The sequence below is a fragment of the Triturus cristatus genome, chromosome 7, assembly GCF_964204655.1.
Source record: "Triturus cristatus chromosome 7, aTriCri1.1, whole genome shotgun sequence".
In the NCBI taxonomy this organism is placed as follows: domain Eukaryota; kingdom Metazoa; phylum Chordata; class Amphibia; order Caudata; family Salamandridae; genus Triturus; species Triturus cristatus.
Window position 1 is genome coordinate 1,616,813,323 of NC_140590.1, and position 24,093 is coordinate 1,616,837,415.

The 24,093-nt window shown below is 43.1% G+C and overlaps 1 protein-coding gene across 2 annotated transcripts in view; it reads right to left on the reverse strand.

Moving 5' to 3' along the window:
* The window catches only part of C7H20orf96 (chromosome 7 C20orf96 homolog), a 126,227-nt gene that overhangs the window by 12,677 nt on the left and 89,457 nt on the right, over positions 1–24,093 (reverse strand). For both annotated transcript variants that reach the window (XM_085619541.1, XM_085619540.1), the window contains exon 5: positions 18,182–18,343. In XM_085619541.1, the coding sequence (XP_085475667.1) occupies positions 18,182–18,343 (162 nt within the window). The remainder of the gene's footprint in view (positions 1–18,181; positions 18,344–24,093) is intronic.

Consider the following 24,093-nt stretch of genomic DNA (forward strand, 5'->3'; position numbering starts at 1 on the left):
TCATATAACCTTGCAAGGAAGTAAATAATGGTTTCAGGGGTTCCAAGGTTAAGTAGAGCTGGCCACAGGATGGCATGGTCAACAAGATCAAAAGCACTACTGAGATCTGCAAAACATAAATATAAACTCCCCTGCTTTGCACACGCATATTTATCTATTAAAAGTTCTAGGTTACTACATTGTTTTAGTGTTCCCAACCCTTTTCCAAAACCATATTGAGCTGACGATAAAATCTCACTCTCAGACGCCCACTCCTCTAATCTTACCAATAATACTTTACTCATTACATTTACTGATAAGTCTAGGAGTGAGATAGGGTGGCACATTTTAGCTTTAGATTTATTCCCTTTTTTTTAAAATGAGAATAATTATTGAATGGCCCCATGTAGGCAGTGTGCTCTCGATCACTGCTAAATTAAAAACTTTAGTAAGGACAGGCCCCCATAAGTCTATAGCTGCTTTGTAAACATCTATAGGGACTCCATCTTGTCCCGGGGCTTTCCCTCCCCTACTTACATTCAGACCTGCCTTAACCTCATCGAGTGTGAAATTTAGGCCACTTACTCTGTGCTGTGTTTTTGGGATTAGATACTTCACATCCGAATGGGTTAAAAATGCTAGTAAAATGTGACACCCAAGCTTCTCTGCTAACATGGGATAATAATTCTAGGAACGAAACACTTTTTAAGTAGGCCAAGTTAACAGCTTTCCAGAATAGCTTATTGTTACCTGTCTCAGCTGCAAATGATATTTTCTCCCACGCTAGCTCCTGTAATTCTTTTTTTCTTATTTTAAGGGTGGATTTATAATTAAGTCGCAAGCTTTTAATTAGTTTAGGATTCCTCGGGTTATTATTAAGAGCTTGTTTTAGTTGTTTGGAGGCCTGGGTGCACATATGATTAAACAAGCCCCTAGATTGTTTGGTTTTTATTTTAGGTAGGGCAGTTAGTATCCCTTCGATAATAGTATTTATTTTACCAAATTTAAATAACAACAAGGGTGCATTAACATCCTCTTTGAGGCAGTAGAAAATCTCTGCTCCACATATGACAACAATTTTGTGTAGTACTTTAGTCGGATCGACCCCCTCTCATTTGATTCGCATTCCATTTGGGCTAATCGGTGCAATATTAGCAATGATATCTTGTGGTAATAAGGTTTTGTTGCCCCATACCTGTATCATCATTATAATATAATTGTGGTCGCTAAGTGCTAGCTGGGCGATCCTTGGTGTGGAGCATATATGTGTAAAACTTGTAGAGATCAGCACATGCTCTATAACAGATGTTGCGTTCCTGCCTATAAAAGTTAGTATTACCCTACCATCGATCTCACAGGCACACTGCAACAATTTGAGATCATACTTTGCCATCATGGTGTTCAAGGCTCCTCCATAGTTGTTGTGTGGGAAATGTACATGATCATCACCTTCGCCACTCATATACCCACAGTAGGCATAGACAATGGGCATATTTGTGTATTAAAATCACCAACCCATATAATTACAAAATTAGTATTAATTGTAGATATAAAATGATCAAGCCCCTCGTCTAATTCAGATACAACATTGCTACGGGTAGAATCAAACACATTATTATAGTGATTGACCAAAATCACATCTCTACTACCTTTGCAGTACAACCATACAATCTGTGAGTGTTCTCCAATTGTGATCACTTTTTTAACAACTGATAATTTGTTAGACATAAGGATTAAAAGCCCCCATTTCGCTCTACCTGCAGGTGAAGGCACCGCCGGTAGACTAAAGGAAGTGAACCCTTCTATGTGGCCATAGTCAATACTCGTAAGTTTCTTGTATACAGATTATATCATGACCATTAATGAAATCTGTCCATCCTAATGAATCTTTTTTACTTAAAAGACCCGCTATATTTAATGTGACAATTGTATAGCTGTTTCCTAATACTTTCCCCAGATTATCCCTAGACTATTCACATTTCCTTTCTTCATCCATTCTTATATCTCTGGTCTCTATGTGTGGATCTTTAATGTTTGAAAGGATATGTGAAATGTTCACTGGTGGAGCGTTAGCTATTAATACCCCGACTCCGTGTTCACTTGCCCCGTCATCAGTCGGGACATGCTCTACATTAGGTAAACCGGCGGCCCTGTGTATCGTTCACTTGTAGGTTACTCAGGGTTTGATACCCATTTGCCACGGGTAACATATATTGGGAGTAGGTTGGCATGACGGGTGTCAGAATGTAGTGCCTTTTATCAGTTTCCCTGTTATGTGCAGGCCGTAAATGTCTGTAGAAAAAAACAAGTGGTTGTAGTGACACATTCTGTTCAAAGCATGGTGGCAATACTGCTCTGTCCAAGGTGTTTCTAGCCCAATTATACAGTCCCCTTTAACCCTCTTGGTTAAGGGGCCTATCCAGTTTACTCTTCTTGTTAAAAGTGTCTGGCTTGTACGGACACTGGGTATCCACAATTCTTATTAAGCCAATGGACAACTTTATTTTTTAATGTATCATGGTGCTCCCTTTGGCCCGGTTGTAACAGAGGGACATTAACCATAACTGCAACATACGGGCAACGCTCCGGGGGTAAATTTATGTGGGCGTCAGCTCTTCCCACCAGGGCACTGTTTTCTCATGACTTCAATTGTGTTAACATTACTTGGTCTATCTCGGGCTCTTCCCTTCTGTTTTGGCAAGGTTGATTATTGACAATCTGCTGAGTTGGGTGTGGGTGAATTCCCAACTCATCGCTTCCATTATTAGTCCCTATGCATGCATCATGCTGTCCCTGTCCTATGTTTCTGCCTGTTACCATACTTTTTGCCTTATCCGGGACTGCTATAGCCTGGGGTAACTGGTCAATAAAGCTCCCCTTTATTTTATTCCTCATTTCCCCAAGGCTATCATTTGTATTCTGTAGCAATCTGTTGATTTTAGTTACTTCGCTGGCCAATTTATCTAATTTCTGATAGAGTGGTTTTAGTAGCTCTCCGATCTTTATTGCCATAACAGCTACAATATTGGCAGTTTGTACGTTTATAGGGGTGCTTTGGCCATTTATATAATCACATATTGGATCTATCAGTTTCTGCAGCGGCCTTTTCCTAGTTTTGTTACTCCCCACAATAGTCTGGCTTTTCTTACAACCTCTTATTCTTTTCGGGGTTGGTAATCTTTTCGGGGTTGGTAGTCTGTCAGGTGAAAGCAGTTGCAAGGAGTCGGACTGCATATGTGCTACTGTAGGACTTTCCGTTGTCTTTGGGGTACCTTGTTGCTCAATAAGGGGAAGTCCATTTTTCTCCAGCATTAGATCACTAGCATCACCATCCAATCCTACTACCAGCATGCCAGATCCCATAGATAGACGGCGTTCCGTTGTTTCTATTTCATCACTAATTGCACTGACAGCACGCACTAGGAAACAATATATAGTAGTGTGTAGGGTGTCGCCGACAGGTTTTTGAAGCTTGCGCCTAACCATTTTTAGGTCTCGCTGGCGCTGCAGCGCTTCGCGCTGCCGCCAACGAGACTATTGTTGCCGTGATGCCTCTCAAGGGAGACAGACCGGGGCACGCGCAGCTATCGGGGTCTGTGGACGCGCTTCTGAGACGCGCTTGCGCAGACGCACATGCCCCCAAGCGCGCGTGCGCGCCACGCTCCGCCGGGCTTGTTGCCTTCCCCGTGATGGGCCTACGCTGCACTGGACCCGCAGCCCCGCCTGGGCTCTGACCCCAGAACTCAGGATGAGTTGGAGCGGAGCTCAGCCATGGCACAGCCGGTACCTGTGGCTGCAGCTTCAAGCTCTGGGCTTTCAAGATGCGCCTCTGCCTGCCGGCAAGACGCTGAACCCCGCGACCCTGGGAGTGTAAGTGCGAAATACAGGTTGGCATGGTCTTAGGGTAATGTAAGGTAAAGAGTTTGAAGCAGTTTAAGAAGTAGGGGTATCAAGGGTGTAGAGAGGGGCACTGCGTCACTGATTTTCCACCGCACTTGCCTTTTGCTTGCGTCTGTTTTTCCTCTAGATGGTCTCTCCCATGCTTAAACTCCTGCTTTTATTGCGAATCCATCTCTCCTTAGTATACTTATTTTCGTATTCTGTATACGAGAGTCTTGTGTATTCTTCATTCACATGTTGTGAATCCCACCACCCTACAGTCCGGTTTTGGAAGCTCCTATGAAATAATAATCCCACACTAGTAGGGTGACCAGACGTTCCGGATTTGGCCGGACAGTCCCGGTTTTCCACCAGCAGCCCCTACAGATTTCGTCAATTTTGGCTCATGTCCCGGTTTTTAAAATGGATCGACTGAAAACAGCGAGAGGCCCTTTTTTGGGTGTTCCGAACCTGTGCTAGTTAGCAGCTGTTCTAAGTAAGCAGTTTAATTAATAGGTATGATGTTGTTTGTAGAAATTACATTTTATTTATTTTCTTAATGCATCTTCTGTGATCTTATGTTGACGAGAGCTGCCATTTTGCGCCATTCCGTGGATTAAAAACTGTAGTCCTTCTATTTTTCCAAAATGTCCCGGTTTTTGGTTCTCACGATCTGGTCACCCTACACACCTTTGTCATGGCCACCTCGCTAACTCTACTGCTTTTTCCCCCGCCTAGACTAAAACCTGCCCAAAATCCTTACACACCAACCGATTACTACGCCGCCCTTTTGTGAAAGCGCATACATCAACTCACACCAATGCTGGTAAAGAAAGTTATTGGACAGTTGAGCCCCACGGGTCCGACTCCCGGCACTACACTCGCCACTCCAGACTACTCTTGAATTCTCCGGCTCCGCTGTGTGTCAGTGTGTTATGGGATTATCTAGACATGCACAGTGGAACCTGTGATTTAATCTTGTTCAGTCGAAACTTGCGGATGTGGTAAACGAATATGATCGCCAAACCCCACGTCTGGTTCGCTCCTAGATATAGGGTTTTTTTAGGGCCCCGTGCACGGGCCTAAAGTTTTACTTTTATTACGCATTTATGTTGCTTTAACTGGAAGTTTTGCTGAAAACTTGGCTACCCAGTAAAGTTTTCTTGTACTGTCCGACTTCAAAAGGGGATTAGGATTGAATAGAAGAAAAATGCACATCCTTGAGCGGTTTTACAGTAAAATATAGCACGGCACGAGGAAACAAGCATTTGCAATGCACTAGGTCTCGCATTTAAGCGAATTTGAGCTATTGGCATTGTAAATGACGGTGCCTTTTTATTTAGGATTTGGTTTTTAAAACATAAATAAAAGGCATTGTCATTTACAATGCCAATAGCTTAAACTCACGTAAATGCGAGACCTATTGCATTGCAAATGCTTGTTATAATCTGTGGGCGTGCAAAAATGTTAACCCTAAAATATATCTAAGGGTGAGGGGCTGGTAAAGTATCTCAGGCAATGTACGAGGATCACTATGGGGCACAATACACAATGATACAAATTCAAAGTGCTAGATAGGGTGACCAACCGTCCGTAAATTTCACGGACCGTCTGTAAATTGGACCTCACGTCCGTTGTCTGTGAGGATCCTTTTTACGGACGCCTTTTGTCCGTAATTTTGGGCCTTTCAGGGAACAGAGCTGTTCCCCTGATAAAGGCCTCAGCTCCCTGATGGGGCCGCCTCGCACTCCTCTGAGCACAAGAGCAGCCCCACCCACCCATTGTCATTGTGTATGCCGCTGATGATTGCCACATACAGAATGACAATGGGTCAGTCTGGGCTGGCACAGCATGTGGTGGCCTCCTCCAGCCTCGGTCCAGGGCAGGGCATTCTGTCACATGGAAGTGCAAAAATGCCCATGCTGCTGCTAGGCGAGAATCCAGGTAACCAATTTTATGCAACTAACAACTATTGACAAAGCCAATAGTTCTGGCTTGTTGTAGGTGTAACACTTGTTCTAGGTGAAACGTTACTTGTTGTATTATATATCTGGAGGCAATGACAGAAGCAACAAAAATACCAGTCGGGCGGCACATTATACTAAGCACAGATTTTTAGCTTATGTGTTTTAAGCCACACCCTTAATTACATCAAACTCCGTTTTGGAGAGAATCCTAGTTTTTTCATCCCACTTAAAGCTCTGGAAACAACACCACGTCCAGGCACTGTGTATCATGCATGACTCATGCCTTCCACTTTTTCAGATTGCCTATGTGCAGGGGCATAGTGAACCTTGCTTTAGGAACTACAGCGAGGGTGGAGTTCTTGATGGATCTCTTCTGTCTGCAACTCTGCAGACAAAGGCTCAGCTCATAATTAATGTGAAAAGGTGAGTGAGTAAGTAAGTGAAGGGATGGATGGCTGGATGGATGAGTGAAATGATGGATGGATTAATGAATTGATAAGTGAAAGGGTGGATTGATGAATTGATAAGTGAAAGGGTGAATGGATGGATGGATGAGTGATAGGGTGGAAGTAAGGCTGGATGAGTGAGTGAAAGGGCGGGTAGATGGACAAAAGGATGGATAGATGAGTGAAGGAGTGAAAGGGTGGATGCATGAGAGAAAGGATGGATGGATGAGTGAAAGGATGGATGACTGAAAGGGTGGATGACTTATAGGTTCAATGGATAGATTCATGGGTGGATGGATGGAAGGATGGATGGATAAGTGAAAGGGGGATTGAGGGAGAAAGGGAGGATGGGTAAATGGATGACTGAAAGGGTGAATGGGTGGAAGGATGAGTGACTGGGTGGATGAATGAGTAAGTGATAGGATGGCTGGATAGGTAAATGGCTGGATGGAGGAGTGGATGGATGGATGGGTGGAAGAGTGGATGGATGAGTGTACGGATGGATAGGGTGAAAGGGTGGATGGATGGATAATGGATGGATGAGTAAAAGGGTGGATGGAGGGATAGATGAGTGAAATGATGGATGGAAGGATAGGTTTGTAAATGGTTGAATATGGACATGGATGGGCACACAGATGGAATTACAGAATAAATGGTGAAAGACTGAATAATGGATGAAAGAATGATTACACATTGTAAGCCCCATTATCTTAAGCAACATTTCCTATACATTGACTTTCACATTTATATGAGTGATTGTCTCTATATAATATGTGTGTGTTGTAACGCACTCCAACACTCTGCCCCACATACCTGAGATGAGTAGCATATTAGAAAAAATTAAATACACATGAGAGAGGGTCTATGTGAAGATGAGGGGCGCCATTGGAGGGTGGTAGCAAGGCCAGACTGGCCGGACTGGGCATCAGGCGTTTCCTCTGGGAGCTGGAAAGGTGGGGTGGGGGCGGTTTTGTTACCACAAAAAGACCTGCACATTTGCTTAAAGCTGCGCGCATACTGAAAAACCATGAAGTGCACAATTGTCTCCACCTAATATAAACTTATTTTCACTTGTACTTAAGTGGTTGTCTATTTACTTACTTATATACTATTGTGCAACCTCCTCTGATGTGTCCGTAAAACTTACCTTTTGTCCTGAATTTTGACCCTTTGTCCTGAATTTGCACCCATGCCAGTTGGTCACCCTAGTGCTAGGTACTATTACTTTATAATTAAAGTGTCAAATGCAAAAGTGCCAAGTGCAAGGGTGCAAAAAGTTGGATAAAATAGACATGAATAAAAGATAAAATCACAGTAAAAACAACAAGTTAAAAAGGATGTTAAAAATGCCACTAATATTCCCAGAAGCTTCTACATAAAAAAAACTAGTGTTTGTAATGTACGGCTGTAAAAAATAAAACAAAACAGATTGATTGAACTATTAAAAATCCTAAAAGTTCGTTAAAGGAGGGAAGAAGGTAGTTAAAATATTTTTACGGTGGGCCAAGTCATATAGTTCAGTGTACAACACTGTGATATCACTGTGATATCAACTGTCAATGCAAGTCCTCCTTTCTGTACACGCTGTAATATAGTTTTCAACAGGAGTATAAAAATAATTAGTTGATCATTAGCCTCACCGCATTATAGTTCAATTGGACGCTTATAGTCCTCACCTCACAGGAATTTCCCTCCTTCTGTGCTCCCCACAACGATTATGTTCATCAGGAGTAATATGAGAGGGAACCGAATGTTACAATCCCGTACCCAAGACCAAAGGGAGTTGCCCTGCCCGGCCTCAGTCGGACTCGGACGGGCGCAGACGGGCCTGCCCTTGGCCCAGACTTCGCCAGGGCACGTGCCGGGTAAGCACACGCGCCTTCCGCGCTGCGTGGGCCCGCTGGTGTTTTTATGTGCCTCCAGGCACTGCGGGTCTGCGGTGGCGCCTCCTGGCGCAAGGATGTTTGGGGATTGAAGTCCCCGGTCTCAGCAGAGATCCCAGATGCTGCGGTAAGGGCTCCCGCGCTGCGAGGGCCCCCCGGGGTTTTTATGCGCCTCCAGGCGTTGCGGGTCTGTGACGGCGCCCCCTGGCGCTTGGATGCTTGGGGATTGAAGTCGCCGGTCTCGGCAGAGATCCCCAGATGCTGCGGTAAGGGTTCCCTGATACTACACACAAGTACTCTTTGAGCTGCTGCATTGACTGTGACAACAACTTCCTCAAGGTGAGTCTCCTCTCCCAGCGAGAGCTCCCTCGCCTTCGCTATTGATCTAAGTCCTGCCTCCCCAACCACACCCCATTATAGACCCACTGAGCTCGCTGTGGGTTGAAAGCACGTGGGAAGTAGGCCTCTGCCTCAAAGGTCAGCCTGGGTCTCACATGCTTTCAGACTGGGACCTGTGTGCACCACATGTTCTCTGCAGCCTACTTACAGTCCTTTGCTGCATCTTCAGCTGCCCGCGTCCAACTGGGGTGTAATTTCCAAAAGCTGATGAGGCTGAGTGGTCTGTTTTGGTTGCTTACGAGCAGACATTCAATATTCTCTAGTGAAGCCTGACTCGATCGCCCCCATTATAGGTTTAGTGCCCCTCCATGCCACATCGTTTCCTCCCCTATGGCAGCCCTCTTCCCTCTATTCTTACAATCCTTCCCAAAAAAAATAACTAATCAGACTAGCCCAGATCTCATCACCCAGGGAAACAAAAATGGACTATGCTCTTTCGACAGCCTGGAGCTCCACCTAGTAGCTAGATACGAACGGAGACCTACATTAATAAACTTCATGAGCAACAAATTTACAAACTTCCAAACTGTCCTCAGAGGTCTAACCCTTCCCATCCTTGCTTGATACCTGGACATCTCCAAGCCCCAAATTCTACCATTTCTGCATTTTAACAAATCAAAAAGGAATCCGAACCTAGCTCACGAAGAATAATCACAATCCATTCATTATAGGTGCCGGATTCTCTTTCTACCTGGTAACTCTCACTCCAACCCTCTTTAACACACCTAAATACCACCATCTTAATCTGGGCCCTTACTCAACTACTGCCCCCCACTAACTTAAATCTACTCCCCTCGCACCCAACTATGACCTCACACAATACCGTCATGGAAAGATATGGGCCCAATTCCTTTTGCATAATATTTCTGAAAAATCGCTCCAAACATGCAGTGACAAAACTACACATACAAACAACACCTAGAAACACTAATACAGTTACATTTACTACAGTTCAACACACAGAGACCTTATAACGGACTTCATCTTCTACACCAAGAAACCCACCAAAAAAAGAGAAAACTTCCTACACACCTGCATGTAACAAACACAATCAACATCCCCTATGCATTCAAACTTGCTATATCCCCCTCCCATAATGGCAGAGAACTATCCATGTCCATATACAGAAACTGGAACATCCTATTCCACGCCTCAGGACAGAACCTCTTCATCTTCAACCACCGTTTCCCTGCTCACTGTGCCTCCCTGCCATCTGCTCTCAACACCACTCTGCCTCCCCCCCTTTGAACATTCCCCAACACTCTCTCCTCCTTCAACTGAACCCCATCACTCCCCAATCTCCTTGTATCAACACCACCTCCATGCACCCACACCCTCTCTCATCCCTAAACCCCAAAAACCTTGGCCTTACCCCAAGAACTATCTCCTCCCCCATCAAGGCCCACTTCCCCCACACAGTTAGACAAAACTACCACAACTGAATATTTGCAGTCTTCGAACCTCATTTGGCTAGACCCAAACACAGCCCCCACGTAAGCTTACAATGACCACCTGTCTACCCCACTCTGTCACACATTCAACCACCTCTCAACTGATCCCCATAATCAACCGTCTTGAACTCAAAATCAACACTTTACTGAATGAAGTCATCTCATTCAGGACAGAATAAAGATTTCCACCAATTCGTCGCTCAACCACACAACTCTGGCAAACACTGTTAATGCCTCGGACATGCAGTTCGACTCCCTGCACTCATCTTCCTGTTCAACTATCCCCTATACTCACTACCACCTCAAACCTAGACACCACACTACTGGAATGTCACAGTTGGAAGTGGAAATGCTGAGCAACACATACAACAATACTCTCGCCCAACTCTGTTACCGCAAGATTCCAGCCTTCTTTGGCAAAAGGAGGATCCCCTTTACTAATTGCCCTCCCAGGCTGCATACCAAATTGACTACCATCCAGCCTAACTAATATGAACCGAAAACATCACCTCCATTAAACTGCTTGCTATTAAACTGTCGGTCAGCAGTCAAATATGCTACAGAAATAGCAGGAACCATCCTACTGCAAAATATTGACATTTGTTTTCTCACCGAAACCTGGCTAAATGACCACTCCGCCCCCATTATCAATCTCCTCACACCACCGGCTGCTTCATCATTCGCTGTGACTGTAAGGATCATATCGGTGGTGGACTAGCTGCGATAGACAAAAATTATCTGTCTATAATCTTTCCTCACAGCTGAATACTTCTCCTTTGAATATCTAGGAATTGATATCTCCCTCAAAGGCTCAAAACCTATTAAACTCCACATCATCTATCACCCACCATTTGAAAAACACAATTCTTCGAGGACTTAACTGACCCAATAACACAAAACTCTTAAGACCTAAACCTGCACTTGACCGATGCCGAAGATACAAGTGTTCAAGCCTTATCCACCTTCCTTGAAATGAAAGATCTTACCCAACACTGCAAGTAACAAACTCACAATTAAGGCTCTACCCTCAACGCCATCATTCCAAACCCAATATCATATCCCTCCATTCCATCCTACCCACCGATTAGGCTGGCCATCACCTAATTCTATTTGATCTCAATGTCAACCAACCTAAGCTTCACACCCAAACTAATCACCATAAACACTGGGCGAGGAACACATACCAAATCCCTCAATTAGAGTTAGAATCCTTAATCAGCTCTCAAATTCTCCCTTCACCCAACCTCATATCTCCCGATTACCTCACTTCCGATTATAACAGAAAAATGACAGAACTTCTTGACACGGTCGCCCCTAAAACTCAAGATCCTGGTTCAATAAAAACCTTAATAAAGAACAACAACAACTTAGGCTGGTTGAAAGAATCCTGGAGGCAACAACTTTCGCTGACCCATCTCGTTGTACTCCGAGATGAACACCTTAAATACAAAAAACATATCTACAGAGACAAATCAGCTTTCTTCCAAGCCCCACTCAACAACTCTAGAAACAGACCCAAAAACCTTTTCAACATCATCAAACCTCCTCTTTCCTGAAACATCCAACTGTTGAGTCTGTTAAATGTGGAAAGAATTTCCAAATTATTTTCTGAAAAAGTGATAAACACTGAACGCTCACTAGACCCTTCCACTGCTTCTCCCCTCACCATAGGATGCCCCTCCTCCCAAACATGGTTCCACGTCTACCACACCTCCAACCATTAGTGGTCCCCCCTCACTCCCCAAGCCCACCTCCTCATTGAGCCAGACTACCGACCACAATCATATACAACTGAAAATCAATGCAAACTGGACCAAATTTGAAAATACCTTTGAAGAATAAATCATCAAAATACTCTCTTGCCTCCTTTCTTGTCAAACATCTCAGACACATAATTTCCCCAATATGGACCAAAATCATTAACTCCTCCTTATCCAGCGACCTTATGCTGGCCTCTCTTAAACTCGGCCAAGTCACACCCCTCATCAAAAAGCCAGACGCGGACCTAAATGACCTCAATAATTACAGACCTCTCCTTGCTAAAACTATTGAAAAATGTGTCCTCTCAACTAAACAACCACATTGAAAAATTCAATCTACGTAATATCTTCCAATCTGGGCTCAGGAAAGGCTGCAGTACAGAGACTGCAATCCTGAACATCACGGATGACCTACACAGATCTCTAGATTATGGTCAGGCCTGCCTCTTAATCCTCCTGGACCTCACAGCGGCCTTTGATACAGTAAACCACAACATGCTCCTAAACACTCTCTCACAATGTGCAGGAATCATTGGTACTGCCCTTCAGGGGTTTTCCTGATATCTCAACCATAGCTCTCACCTAAACAAACTAAACAGTTCCACCTCACTTGCAACATTAGTCCCACCAGGAGTTCCCCAAGGATCATTCCTGTCCCCTACCTTGTTCAACCTATAAATGTAACTTCTTACAACGATCCTGAAACAAGCCAGAATTGCCTACCATCTCTATGCAGATGACACCCAACCCTACATAAAAACTCGTCATCTAAAGACATCCAGCACCTAAACAACACTCTCTCCATGGTACAATCCTGGATAGCCAACAACCACTTACAGCTTAACCCCAACACCTTAAAGCTTAACCCCCAACAAAACCGAACTCCTCCTCATTCAACCAAAAGGACAATCCTATCTTGTTCATAACTGGCTAGACAACCTAGCTGCTTTAAACTGTAAACTATCGATCTCCAACTCTGTTAAATCACTAGGGATTACACTAGACAAAAACCGGGAAAAAGAAAGACCATGTCAATGCCTCAACAAAAATTGCCTCCTACATGCTGAAACACCTAGAAAAAAATAAAACCCTTCATGCCCTCTGAAGATCTAAAGACTGTAGTGCAATCCCTAGTCCTCTCCAAGCTGGAGTATGGTAACACAACGATCACTAGTACCCCAAAAAGCCACCTCATCCCAATGAAATCCACTCAATGCAGCGGCTAGACTCCTCTCTGGGGAGAGTTGATATGATCACATCACTCCCACACTTAAGGAACTCAAATGGCCACCAATCGAAGCAAGAAGTATATTCGAAACGGCCTGCATTACCGACAAAGCTCTCTACACTGAAAAGACAATCTACCTTTTGCAAACAAGTTATCATACGCTGGCCGAAAGAGGCCTTTGCGAAGTTCAAACACTTTACTCCTGATTCCATTCAAGTTAAGAATGAAAAATCACTCAGCAGCTTGTTTTCTGGGAATGCACGTAGAATTTGTAATGCTCATCCACAGGATCTACGTGACAACCAATCATTACTACACTTCAGAAAAAAAAACTTACATTACTTCTTCTTAACAAATACCTGAACTCTCCCTCCTAAAATAATAAACTTCCCGTGATACACTTCCCCCTTCCACCATCTTAGAGCCTGAACTCCACTACGTCTGAAAATAACTGCATCTATTCCTACTACCTATGAAATAACCTACCATCCCTACCTCAGAACTGTTTCATCCAGCCATGACAACATCTATTATATATTTTTATGAGTATATTTTTACCTTCTATGCCTTCTATCTATTGTAGATTTTTTACCCTGTATGCCTACTATTTTTCTCCTCATATGTATTCTTTATAAATATTCTGTGCAAACTTATACAGGTACATATTTACCTTGTAAGTCTACTATCTATTGTATTTTTTTTTAACCTAGTATGCCTTCTATTTTTCTCCTCATATGTATTCTTTGTAGATTTTCTGTGCAAACTCTGTAAAGTGCCCCGATACCCTTGGGTCAAGTTCGTGCTAAACAAAACTAAAAAAATAAATTGAAATAAATAAATAAAATAACCTATGAGAGGGGTAGGCCTCATATTAGTGAAAAACAAATTTGGGTGTTTTTCACTATCAGGAAATGCAAAACTTAAAAGTACATTTCCTACTTTTTGATTACACAGCGCCCTGTCCTATGGGCTACCTATGACCTTCCTTAGTGGTGATGTATATGCAATAAAAGGGGAGTTGAAGGCTTAGCACAGGGTTTTAAATGCCAAGTCAACATGGCAGTGTAAACTGCACACACAGGCTCGGCAATGGCAGGCCTGAGACATGTTTAAAGTGCTACTTGTATGGGTGACACAATCAGTGCTGCAAGCCAACCAGTAGCATTTAATTTACAGGCCCTGGGCACATGTAGTGCACTCTACTTTGACTTACAGATACATTAAATATGCCCATTATGGATAACTCAATTAAACCATCTTTTAGGGGAGAAAAACATGCACTTTAGCACTGGTTAGTAGTGGTAAAGTGCTCAGAGTCCTAAGGCCCACAAACAGAATTCAGCAAAATTGGAGGCAAGCAGGGAAAAACATTTGGGGAAAGACCACCCTAAGGCTGGCAGGTCTAACAATATTCACGACACATCCAGACCCATACCCAAATAAAAAAGGATTCTCCTCAAAATCATCTACCACATAATGAAACAAGTCCTCTACATTGAGGCTCTAGAGACCTGACAGAAAAACCTCTCCTGAGACGTGTTAATCACTTCCCATATCGGTAGCCCAAGAAGGAAGCTCGCGTCATTCCTCCACCAGGCCACACTTGAACCCAACTCTGCCCCCTCCTCCATACCAACATCACTCTTTTGTAAGCCTGTGATCCTAGTATTAAATCAGTGGAGTAGCTTCGGACCACAAGAAAAATTGATTGCTGTAGGTCTGATGCAAAGTGCTCCAGTGGCATAAGGGAAGTACTGCATCGGCTATCGAAAGCAAGTGAGCTGCATTTTAGATTATTACGGATTTTATGTTGTGCTTGAGGCACAGTTCCATTATTTCTGTGCCATTTTGAAACCCAGCTGTATGGACAAAATTATTTTTTGCTTCTAAAGATCAATTTGTTATCTTCTTGAGGCTAATTTATCAACGATCTATGTTGCTAGGTATAGAAGGGACCGAGGTTAGTCACTGGCAAGATGGGCCAGAGCGCAATTATAATTTTTTCCCAAAATATGATCCACTTATTTTATTTACTGGCCACATAGTAAGCTTCCTCTGAATCATATTCAGAGTCTTGCTCACTTTCTTTTGGTGTGTGCTCCATACTACTGTACGGTTACCAAGCTGACCTGGTCTTCACCCTTGTTCATCTTTAGAGTTGTCTGCAGAGGCAAATCGTATGGGCCTGGTTGATCGACAATCTTTGTTTCAAGTTTTTGATTTTTTTCATGACTTAGCGAAAAGAAGCAGAACAGTCCATATGTTCTTTATAATTAACTAGGACAGATGTGTGATGTGGCAATAAAGGACTGCTGGAAGTGTGTTAAGGGATCCACAATTCTCTACTTCTATATCTGGTGTCACAACATTTAGTCCTGCCTCCAGCCATATTGCTGCCAGTCCATTATTCCAAAGACTAATCACTGACATTGATGCTTCTTTTTGCGTTTTTCGCAAGTTACTATAGTTTGCTAATTGGAGTAAATAGTTTGTAGTCAATCTGCACCTGCCACATCCTCTCAAGTCCCTATAATGTGAAGTACAAAGTCTCTGCCACTGAGGTATTGACACAGTATGTCAAATGGAGTAGATCATCTGAAGAGAATCTTCCACTCACCACCCTTATAGGATTTGTCCCCCACATCCTCCTCCATTATCTAACATGTCTTTTCTCAGGGGACACATTCAAGTCATCTAACTACAAGTTTGGAACCAATGTCCTCACATTAAAGCACTTCCAATGCTGCAGCTTTCAGGAAGGCCCTTAAGGCCCTCTATAAAGCTTTTCCCTGATCCTCTTGCTTCCTCCAATTTACAGGCACATGCATGGAGGTGATCAAGTATGTAGTATCTGCATTAAAAACAAAATGAGGAACAAAATTAAATACATTAAATACCAAGCTCCCTGTGGCAGATATGGGATGTGAAAAGAGGCAGACTCATAACTAATTTGGAATAGTTAGAAAAAAAAACAAATTACAGAGTGTTCTTTCCTTCATCTTAGGTCTACTGGCAGAGGTCAACGCTTGCAACATATGTGGCCTGAAAATGATTAAACAAACAGAGGGGAACCGTACATTCTGGAACTTTAACTGCTGTGGAAAAGGAAAGTCTCCATGCTCAAAGCAAAGTGGTTGTAGGGGACTGTAAGGTTGAGGGGTAATGTGCTTTCAAAAATGCAATGTTCGAGAGGGAAAAGCACCTCCCTTGAGATGATCTTGCACTAAGCACATGGAATTGAAGTACATTATTTGCTGGTCTGGCAGCCCATTAGGAAGTGAGCTAAAAGGGATTTCAAAGACACAGGATTAATTTCCCATGAGCTTCCTGAATGCTTCTCTGACCACTGGTGTATCCGGTACCTCTGGGCATTAACCAGTACAGAAGAACTAGATTTAAATGAAACCAGCATGTCTAAAGCAGACAATCTTGCACGCTATCCCTGGGCAAAGCACCTGAGAGCGAGACACCCCCACGAAGTTTGCATACTTAAGACACAATCTACAGGCCCTTAATGTAGAAGAAAATACTAGTGGCACTAACAAATTGGCAGATTATGTGCCGCCACTGATGAGGGGAAGACAAATCCTTTTTAGAACTAAGAGAGCTAACATAGGCTTCGAGTAACTTGTCCACCTGGCATTGAAAGAAGTGTTTTCAATAAGCAAGTCCCAAAACTGACATCTGCAGGTGCGGACTATCCCGCACGATGCAGTCTCTTATTTTGGTGGGATTCAGCGATAACCCTTCGGTCCTAGAACTAAAAAAATTAAATGCTAATTTATCAACACCATGCAAAAGCAAGAAAAAAGATACAGCTCCTGAATTTTAAAAGAATTTGAGAGCGCTACAAAAAGACTCCATCAGTGCGGTAAAAAGAACAATGATCCACTTTTCAGTTGATACATGGAAAATATGCCTGCAGTACTTCCAAGCAAGTACATCATAGCACTATGGCATGATGGGCTCAAGCAGAAAGGCTCACCTAGAGCATCGAGGCAACCTGTCTGGCTTGAACTGTGAGGCGTCTGTAAATGGATCCCCGGGGAACACACAAGTCTATATGGGTAGAGCAAATAGCCTGGACAACCTGAAAACAACACTGCACGTGGCTCACTATCAAGACATATTTGGAAAGCAGGACAATTCCGCCATTTTCTAGCTATTTTCCAATAACATCCGCTTCCCATGCTGTTACATGGATTACTTACTAGCCAGAATGGCACCTTTATTGGAGAGTTTACTTTTTAATTAGCTGTTTGTGTGAACGCTGCAATTGTGTATTTCTTTGCCTAAAGGCCAACAGTGTAAATTGTTAAGTAAAACCTAATCTACTCTTCTGCTCGTGAAGTCTTGTGTGGGTTTTTATGGCTGTGCACCATGATGGAATGAGAACATAGAAGTTGAAACATTGCTTCCCTTGGGAATGCTTCTCAATTCCAATTCTGGAGGAGGCAGAAACTGGATTTCCCACTCTTTCAGCTTGGTGGTCAGAAATAAAGAGCTTCTCAGCTACTATCCTGTAGGGATCAAGGGGAACCACATTTGCTGTTGCACCCGCCAATCTATACAGAACCTCTTAATATTAACGTTCCTGTAAGTAGAAAAGTGGACACTGTACTATCAGTATTTCTCAAAGTATAGTGTAATACTGCATATCCTCCATTCACCCATCCAAGGACTTCTCTATCTGTAAGCAGAAACAAGGGTCTAACTGTTTGAGTCCTAATCATGAATGGATCACATAATGCAGTCAAAAATCAGGCCAGGCCTAGGCTTACTTAACGCACCTAAGTATTCCCTCGCCCAGACTACTAACCAAAATAGTGAAGCAGATAATTACTCTAACTAGGTTCTTTTAGTCTTGATTAATTTCTCTGAAACAGAGAAATTTAGAGTGCATTACCCTGAAAAGCAATTAAAACAGATTTGTATTAATGTGATTTGTTTTAATGGAGTTAAGAAGATTTAGCGTGCTTAGCTATATTCTCAGATTCTATATCCAAAACCCTCTACAAAATGCATTTTTCCGATTTTATTTCCAAAATTCCACCCCACTACTTGTTAGATGGCAGCATTAAAGTTACATTTAGTAGGAATGAATAACAGATTGCTTATGTAATCTACTTAAAGTGACTTCACGTAGTATTCAATAATCTGCAATCAATGCACTTCACGGTACTACTCACCCCAAACCGGTCATACTGCTGAAGTAGACTTGTGGCCTCGGCTGCAGCACTTGCATCTTGGGCCTCTATAGTTTCTACCAGGCCCTTGTTGGCCTCCTCCAGGGCCTTACTGCGCCTCTCCAACTCGACCACCGCTAGCTTCCGAGACTTGATCAGCATATTCTAAAGGAAAGAGGCTTTCCGCAGTCAGATACTGTCTTGTGAAGTTTATTCATAGTCAGCTAAAAACTTCCAGAAACCACCAATGAGTAATATCATAAACAAAAGGACCTTGTTTAAAAAACCTTTTATAGAACATATACTTGTAACTGTGTTTATATAGCGCTTACTACCCAGAGGCGTTGAAGTGCTTTTTGGTGAGTAGCACGCTACTCTGGAGCCCAAGGATTAGTGGCGGCTTAGGTATAGGGAAATATAAATAATTAATTTGTGCGGTGGACATGCAAGTCTGTTAGTTTCATTGAATAGAATAGAGGAAGGAAGAGTCTAGGAAGTGTTATTTTGGAGAACATAGTAGTAGAATGAGGTCTGGGGTGAGTCAGAGTGGAAGTAGTGGATATATTGAGAGAGGATTAGGATGAGACAGTAGTGCATAGAAGGGAGTTGAAGTCTTTTTTTATTTATTTATGTATTTATTACTATGGTAGGACAAAAGTTATAAATATATAGCTACATAATTACATAGAAAGGGCATACATGTATAAGGAGAATAATAAAGAGATATGAAATTGTATTGCATGAAGTTCCATATGTGCAAATATGGATAGTTAGAAATTCAGACTTTCCGATACTGCTGTGCGAAAAAGCTAAATTTGTGTATTTTTATAATTGTTTATTTATATATTTATTTTTATGTTTTCCTCAATATTTTAATAGTACAGCACTCATAGATACAATTGTTTTGATAAAATTTACATACTGTCATAGCTAAATAAAATAAATAGAAACCCATGAGCATCAAATCAAATAACTATTATGAAAACTATGCAGTGACCTATATACATGGTAAGTATAAAGTAATGATTAAATATACATACACACCAATCAATCAATATTTATAAAGCATGGGCTAATCCTTGATAGGGTATCCAGGCGCTTGCAGTACTGGAGGCTTATTCGAGCAGCCAGGTCTTGAGGGCCATTCGGAATTCTAGAAGTGAGGTGATGGTCAAGAGGTGCGTAGGGAGGCTGTTTCAGGTCTTTGCCGCATTGGGGAAGGAGAAGCGTCCTCCACTTCTGCTACGGTAGATGTGGGGAGTATGGGCAAGTGAAAAGGAGGCGGAGCGTAGTCTTCTCTACGGTTGGTGAAGTCCAGGCAGTCTTTAATGTATGCAGGTCCTTGGTTGTATAGAGCCTTGTGTTCGTGGGTCAGCAGCTTGAAATGGCATCTCTTCTGTACAGGGAGGCAGTGGAATTGACTGAGGTGGTGTGTGATGTGGGTTTGTTGGGGAAGGCCAAGGATGAGTCTGGCTGCGGCGTTCTGTACGGTTTGAAGTTTTTGTAGGAGGTGTGCGGCGCTTCCTATGTAGAGGGAGTTGCCGTAGTCCAGTCGGCTGGTGATGAGGGCCTAAGTCATGGTGCTTCTCGTGTGTAGGGGTAGCCACTTGAAGATCTTTTGTAGCATGTGCAGAGTGAGGAAGCAGGCGGAGGAGACGGCGTTGATCTGTGATTTCATGGTGATGATTCCGAGGTTTCTGGCGTGGTCGGAGGGAGTGGGTGTGGGTCCTAGGTCTGAAGTCCACCAGGAGTAGTTCAATGTGTTGCTGCTGTTGCCAAAGATCAGTACTTTTGTCTTGCCTGTGTTCAGCTGCAGGCAGTTGCTCTTCATCCAGTCGGCGACATTTGACATGCATCTGTGGAAGATGGCTCTGGTGGTGGTGGGGCCGTCGGTGAGTGAGAGGATGAGTAGGGTGTCGTCTGCGTAGGAAATTACGTTGAGACCGTGGGATCTGACGAGGTTGGCAAGCGGGGTCATGTATGTGTTAAAGAGCATGGGGCTGAGCCCTGGGTGGACACTGCAGGTAATCTCCTTGGGTTCAGAGGTGAAAGGTAGTTCCTCTGGGTTCTTCCGGTGAGGAAGGAAATGATCCATCTGATGCCCTCCCCCCTTGGATGCCGATGTCGTGGAGTCTTTCGATGTGTGGTGGGATACGGTGTTGAAGGAGATATATATATATATATATCAAACGAGGAGACATGCACTTTTCGGTGCTGCACAAACAGGCCCTCCAGACGTGCTCTTAGAAACATTTCTTTATTCCAGGCAAAATCAATGGCATTGCGCTTTTCGGCTCCAATGAGCCTTAATCATATGCACACCATGCTTGAGAATTCGTCGGATTTTGAAAGCGTGGCTGAAAAACAGGAAAGAAGGACTAGGGCGCATATATGGTGTTCAATTTAAAGTGGCAGTCACTCAAATGTCATGAGGTTCTTAACATGTATTATGGTATGCAGACAGTGATAATTTTCCATAATTCTTGTGCAGATAAACACAGGATATAATTCCACTCGTGGCAAAGACATTCAGTTTCAGTCAATGTTAAGGAAATACTGCTCCCATTCCAGACATGGTTCTCACATTCGTTTCAAACTTGCCTGTTACTTGTCTTTCAATCAGCACGATATATATATCCAAAGGAAGTTCCTACTAGGATCCCTGGCCCGTAGTCAGGTGGTGCGCGAACCCGGTGGAACAAAACAGGACATAATGCCACACATCAAAGTCTAATAAGGCGCACACTCAGGAGATGTTTGCTAGTGCCGGTTTATGCCTCTGTCGTTACGCGTGTTGACATTAAAACTGCCTTGGTCACCAAGACAGTTTTACTGTCGAAACACTCAGGGTGTGTGCCTTATTGGAGATGGAGATATATATATATATATATTCACTGAAAAAACCATAGGTTTCAGGCAAGTTATAGTTAGGAATTAGCATTTTAAAAAACTTAGAAATTCACAAAAAAAAACATAGGTTTCAGGGGCGTTATAGTTAGCTGGACATTTCGCTCGTACAAAACCACTGAAATTCCCACGTTATAGTTAGTTCAGCTAACTATAACTTGCGCGCCCGTAATGCACTGCTGATGACATCACATATTACATCACTCATGACATGGTCAGTGACATCACTCATGAGATCACTGATGACATCACTCATGACATCCCTGATGACATCATCCAGTGAATGTGTGTTTTTCTGAAAATTAAATAAGTTTTATATATGTATATCTCAAGGTCGATGGAAGAATAAATGGTGTCTAAATGGTGTCTAAATGGATGATTTTTTTTAATGAAAAATTGATTGTATAACTGACTGATTAAGTGTATCTTAGTGAATACATGGGTTAGTGAGTAATGTTTATATATATAAATATCTGTATCAGTCTCTCACTTTGTGTATAAGTGGCTGCATGGGTTGGTGAGTGGCTACAGGAGTGTCTATATGGGTTATTACTTGGTTTTTCGAGTATCAGTATGAGTGTCTGAGTGTCTGTATGGTTCAGTGGGGGATATTACTTAGTGCATACATGCATGAATGAATGAGTCACTATTTGTATGTGTTGAAGACAGTATGTGTGCAGGACTGTATGGGTGGATGAGTGTGTGTGTGTGTATGGGTGTATTAGTGAGTGAATGACTGTCTCAATAGTGTCTTTATTAGTAACTACATATATTTTAAACTAGTATATGTGAGTATTGGTGTATATAAGTGAGTATATGTGAGAGTGAGAGATTGGAAGAGTTCCTGTATGAATAAGTATGTGTTTCTATAAGTGATTGTTCAAAAGAGTAAGTATGTGTAAGTTTCTGTAGAAGTAAGTGTGGTGGTGTGTGTATAACTGTATATGCAAGTAAATGGATGTTTGATTCTTTATTAGCATGAGTGACTATGTGTGTGAGTAACTCTATGGATGAGTGGCGGTGTGTAACAGGATGTATAGGTGTATGAGTACATATGATGAGTGAGTACATATTTGAGTGACTATATAGGACTGTTGGTGAATGAGTGGATGTGTATGTAGATCTTAGAATTACTGAATTGGTTGTTGTAACTGGTTTTGGTATGTCCATTGTTTTGCAAATTTTAGTTTCTATTTTTGTATGTGTGTATCAAAGGTTATATTAGGGTGAGAGGAGGTCTGCCACTCTATCACAAGGATGATGTCATCAGTGATGTCATTTGAGATGTCATCAGTGATGTCATGAGTGATGTCACTGACCATGTCATGAGTGATGTAATATGGGACGTCATCAGCAGTGCATTGCGGGTGCGCGAGTTATAGTTAGCTGAACTAACTATAACGTGGGAATTTCAATGGTTTTGTACGAGCGAAATGTCCAGCTAACTATAACGCCCCTGAAACCTATGGTTTTTTCAGTGAATTTTCAAGGTTTTTTAAATGCTAATTCCCAACTATAACTTGCCTGAAACCTATGGTTTTTTCAGTGAATTTCAATGGTTTTTTAAATGCTAATTTCAAACTTTAGCTTGCCTGAAACATATGTTTTTTTCAGTTAAATTCTAAGGTGTTTTAAATGCTAGTTTCTAACTATGCCTACAGTGTTAGGACATGTGAAGAAAGAAGAAAAAACACACAGAAAGAAAAATAAGAAATGCAGAAAGAAGCAACAGAAGCCCTCAAAGACGAAGAAAAGTGCAGGAAGAAGGAAGACGTGCAGAAAGAACAAACAGAGGAGCAGAAAGAAGCCTTGTTTCAAAATCATCCTGTACCCTCAACTTTTTCAGACGGGTACAGGTGGTAACTAACCAGTCCTAGAGCCAGTGCTATGCTAAAAGACACTTAGAATACAATGAAAACACCTACATACACTAGGGAACACTATGCGTTGGGGTATCCTTGTGATTAGCATGACCTCCTCTGTAAGCCCCTAGTATATAATAGGGCAGGGGGATTAAAACTACCTCTCAAAATGCGCCACGGGGTGCGTTTTCACACTGATGAAGGGAAGGGGGGGGGGGGGGCCTAAGGTGATATGTGTGCAAACAACGCAGTGCAGTGGTGCTTACTGGAAGCACCTGGTGGGCTAGTTGGTCCCCGGAGCCCTCAGGATTGAAGGGGAATTATTTCCCCAACTTCAAACACGCCACAGGGCGTGTTTGCACACGTCACCTCAGGCCCCATCCCCTCCCTTTACCACTGTGTAAACACGCCCTGTGGCCGCTTTAAGTTGGGAGATTAAGTTCATTTGAATCCTGAGGGTCCCTAGGGTCCAACTAGCTCACTAGGTACCTCCAGTAAGCGCCATAGAGCTGCGTTGCAGAGAGGTGTAAAAAGTGGCACGGCCTGGACTACCTCTCTGCAACGCAGCGCAGTGGCGCTTACTGGAAGCACCTGGTGGGCTAGATAGCCCCCAGGGGGCCTCAGGATTGAAGCTGAATTATTTCCCCAACTTAAAACGCGCCACAGTGCGTGTTTGCACCCGTCACCTCAGGCCCTGTCCCCTCCCTTCACCACTGTGTAAATGCACCCTGTGGCCGTTCTAAGTTGAGAGATTAAGTCCCCTTTAATCCTAAGGGTCTCTAGGGTCAAACTAGCCCACTAGGTACCTCCAGTAAGCATCACAGAGCTACGTTGCAGAGAGGTGTAAAAAGGGGCGTGGCCTCAACACCTGTCTGCAACGCAGCTCCCTGGCGCATACTAGAGATACCTGTTGGTCTAGCTGGTCCTCAGGGACCCTCAGTATTGAAAGAAAATTAATTCCCCAACTTACAACTCGCCACGGGGGCCGCTTGCACAATGGTGAAGGAAGGGGGCGTGGCCTGAGGTGACATGTCTGCAAACACGCCCTGTGGTGCGTTTTAAGTTGGAGAATTAATTCCTCCTCAATCCTGAGGGTCCCTGGGGGCCAACTAGCCCACCAGGTACCTCCAGTATGTGCAAGAGAGC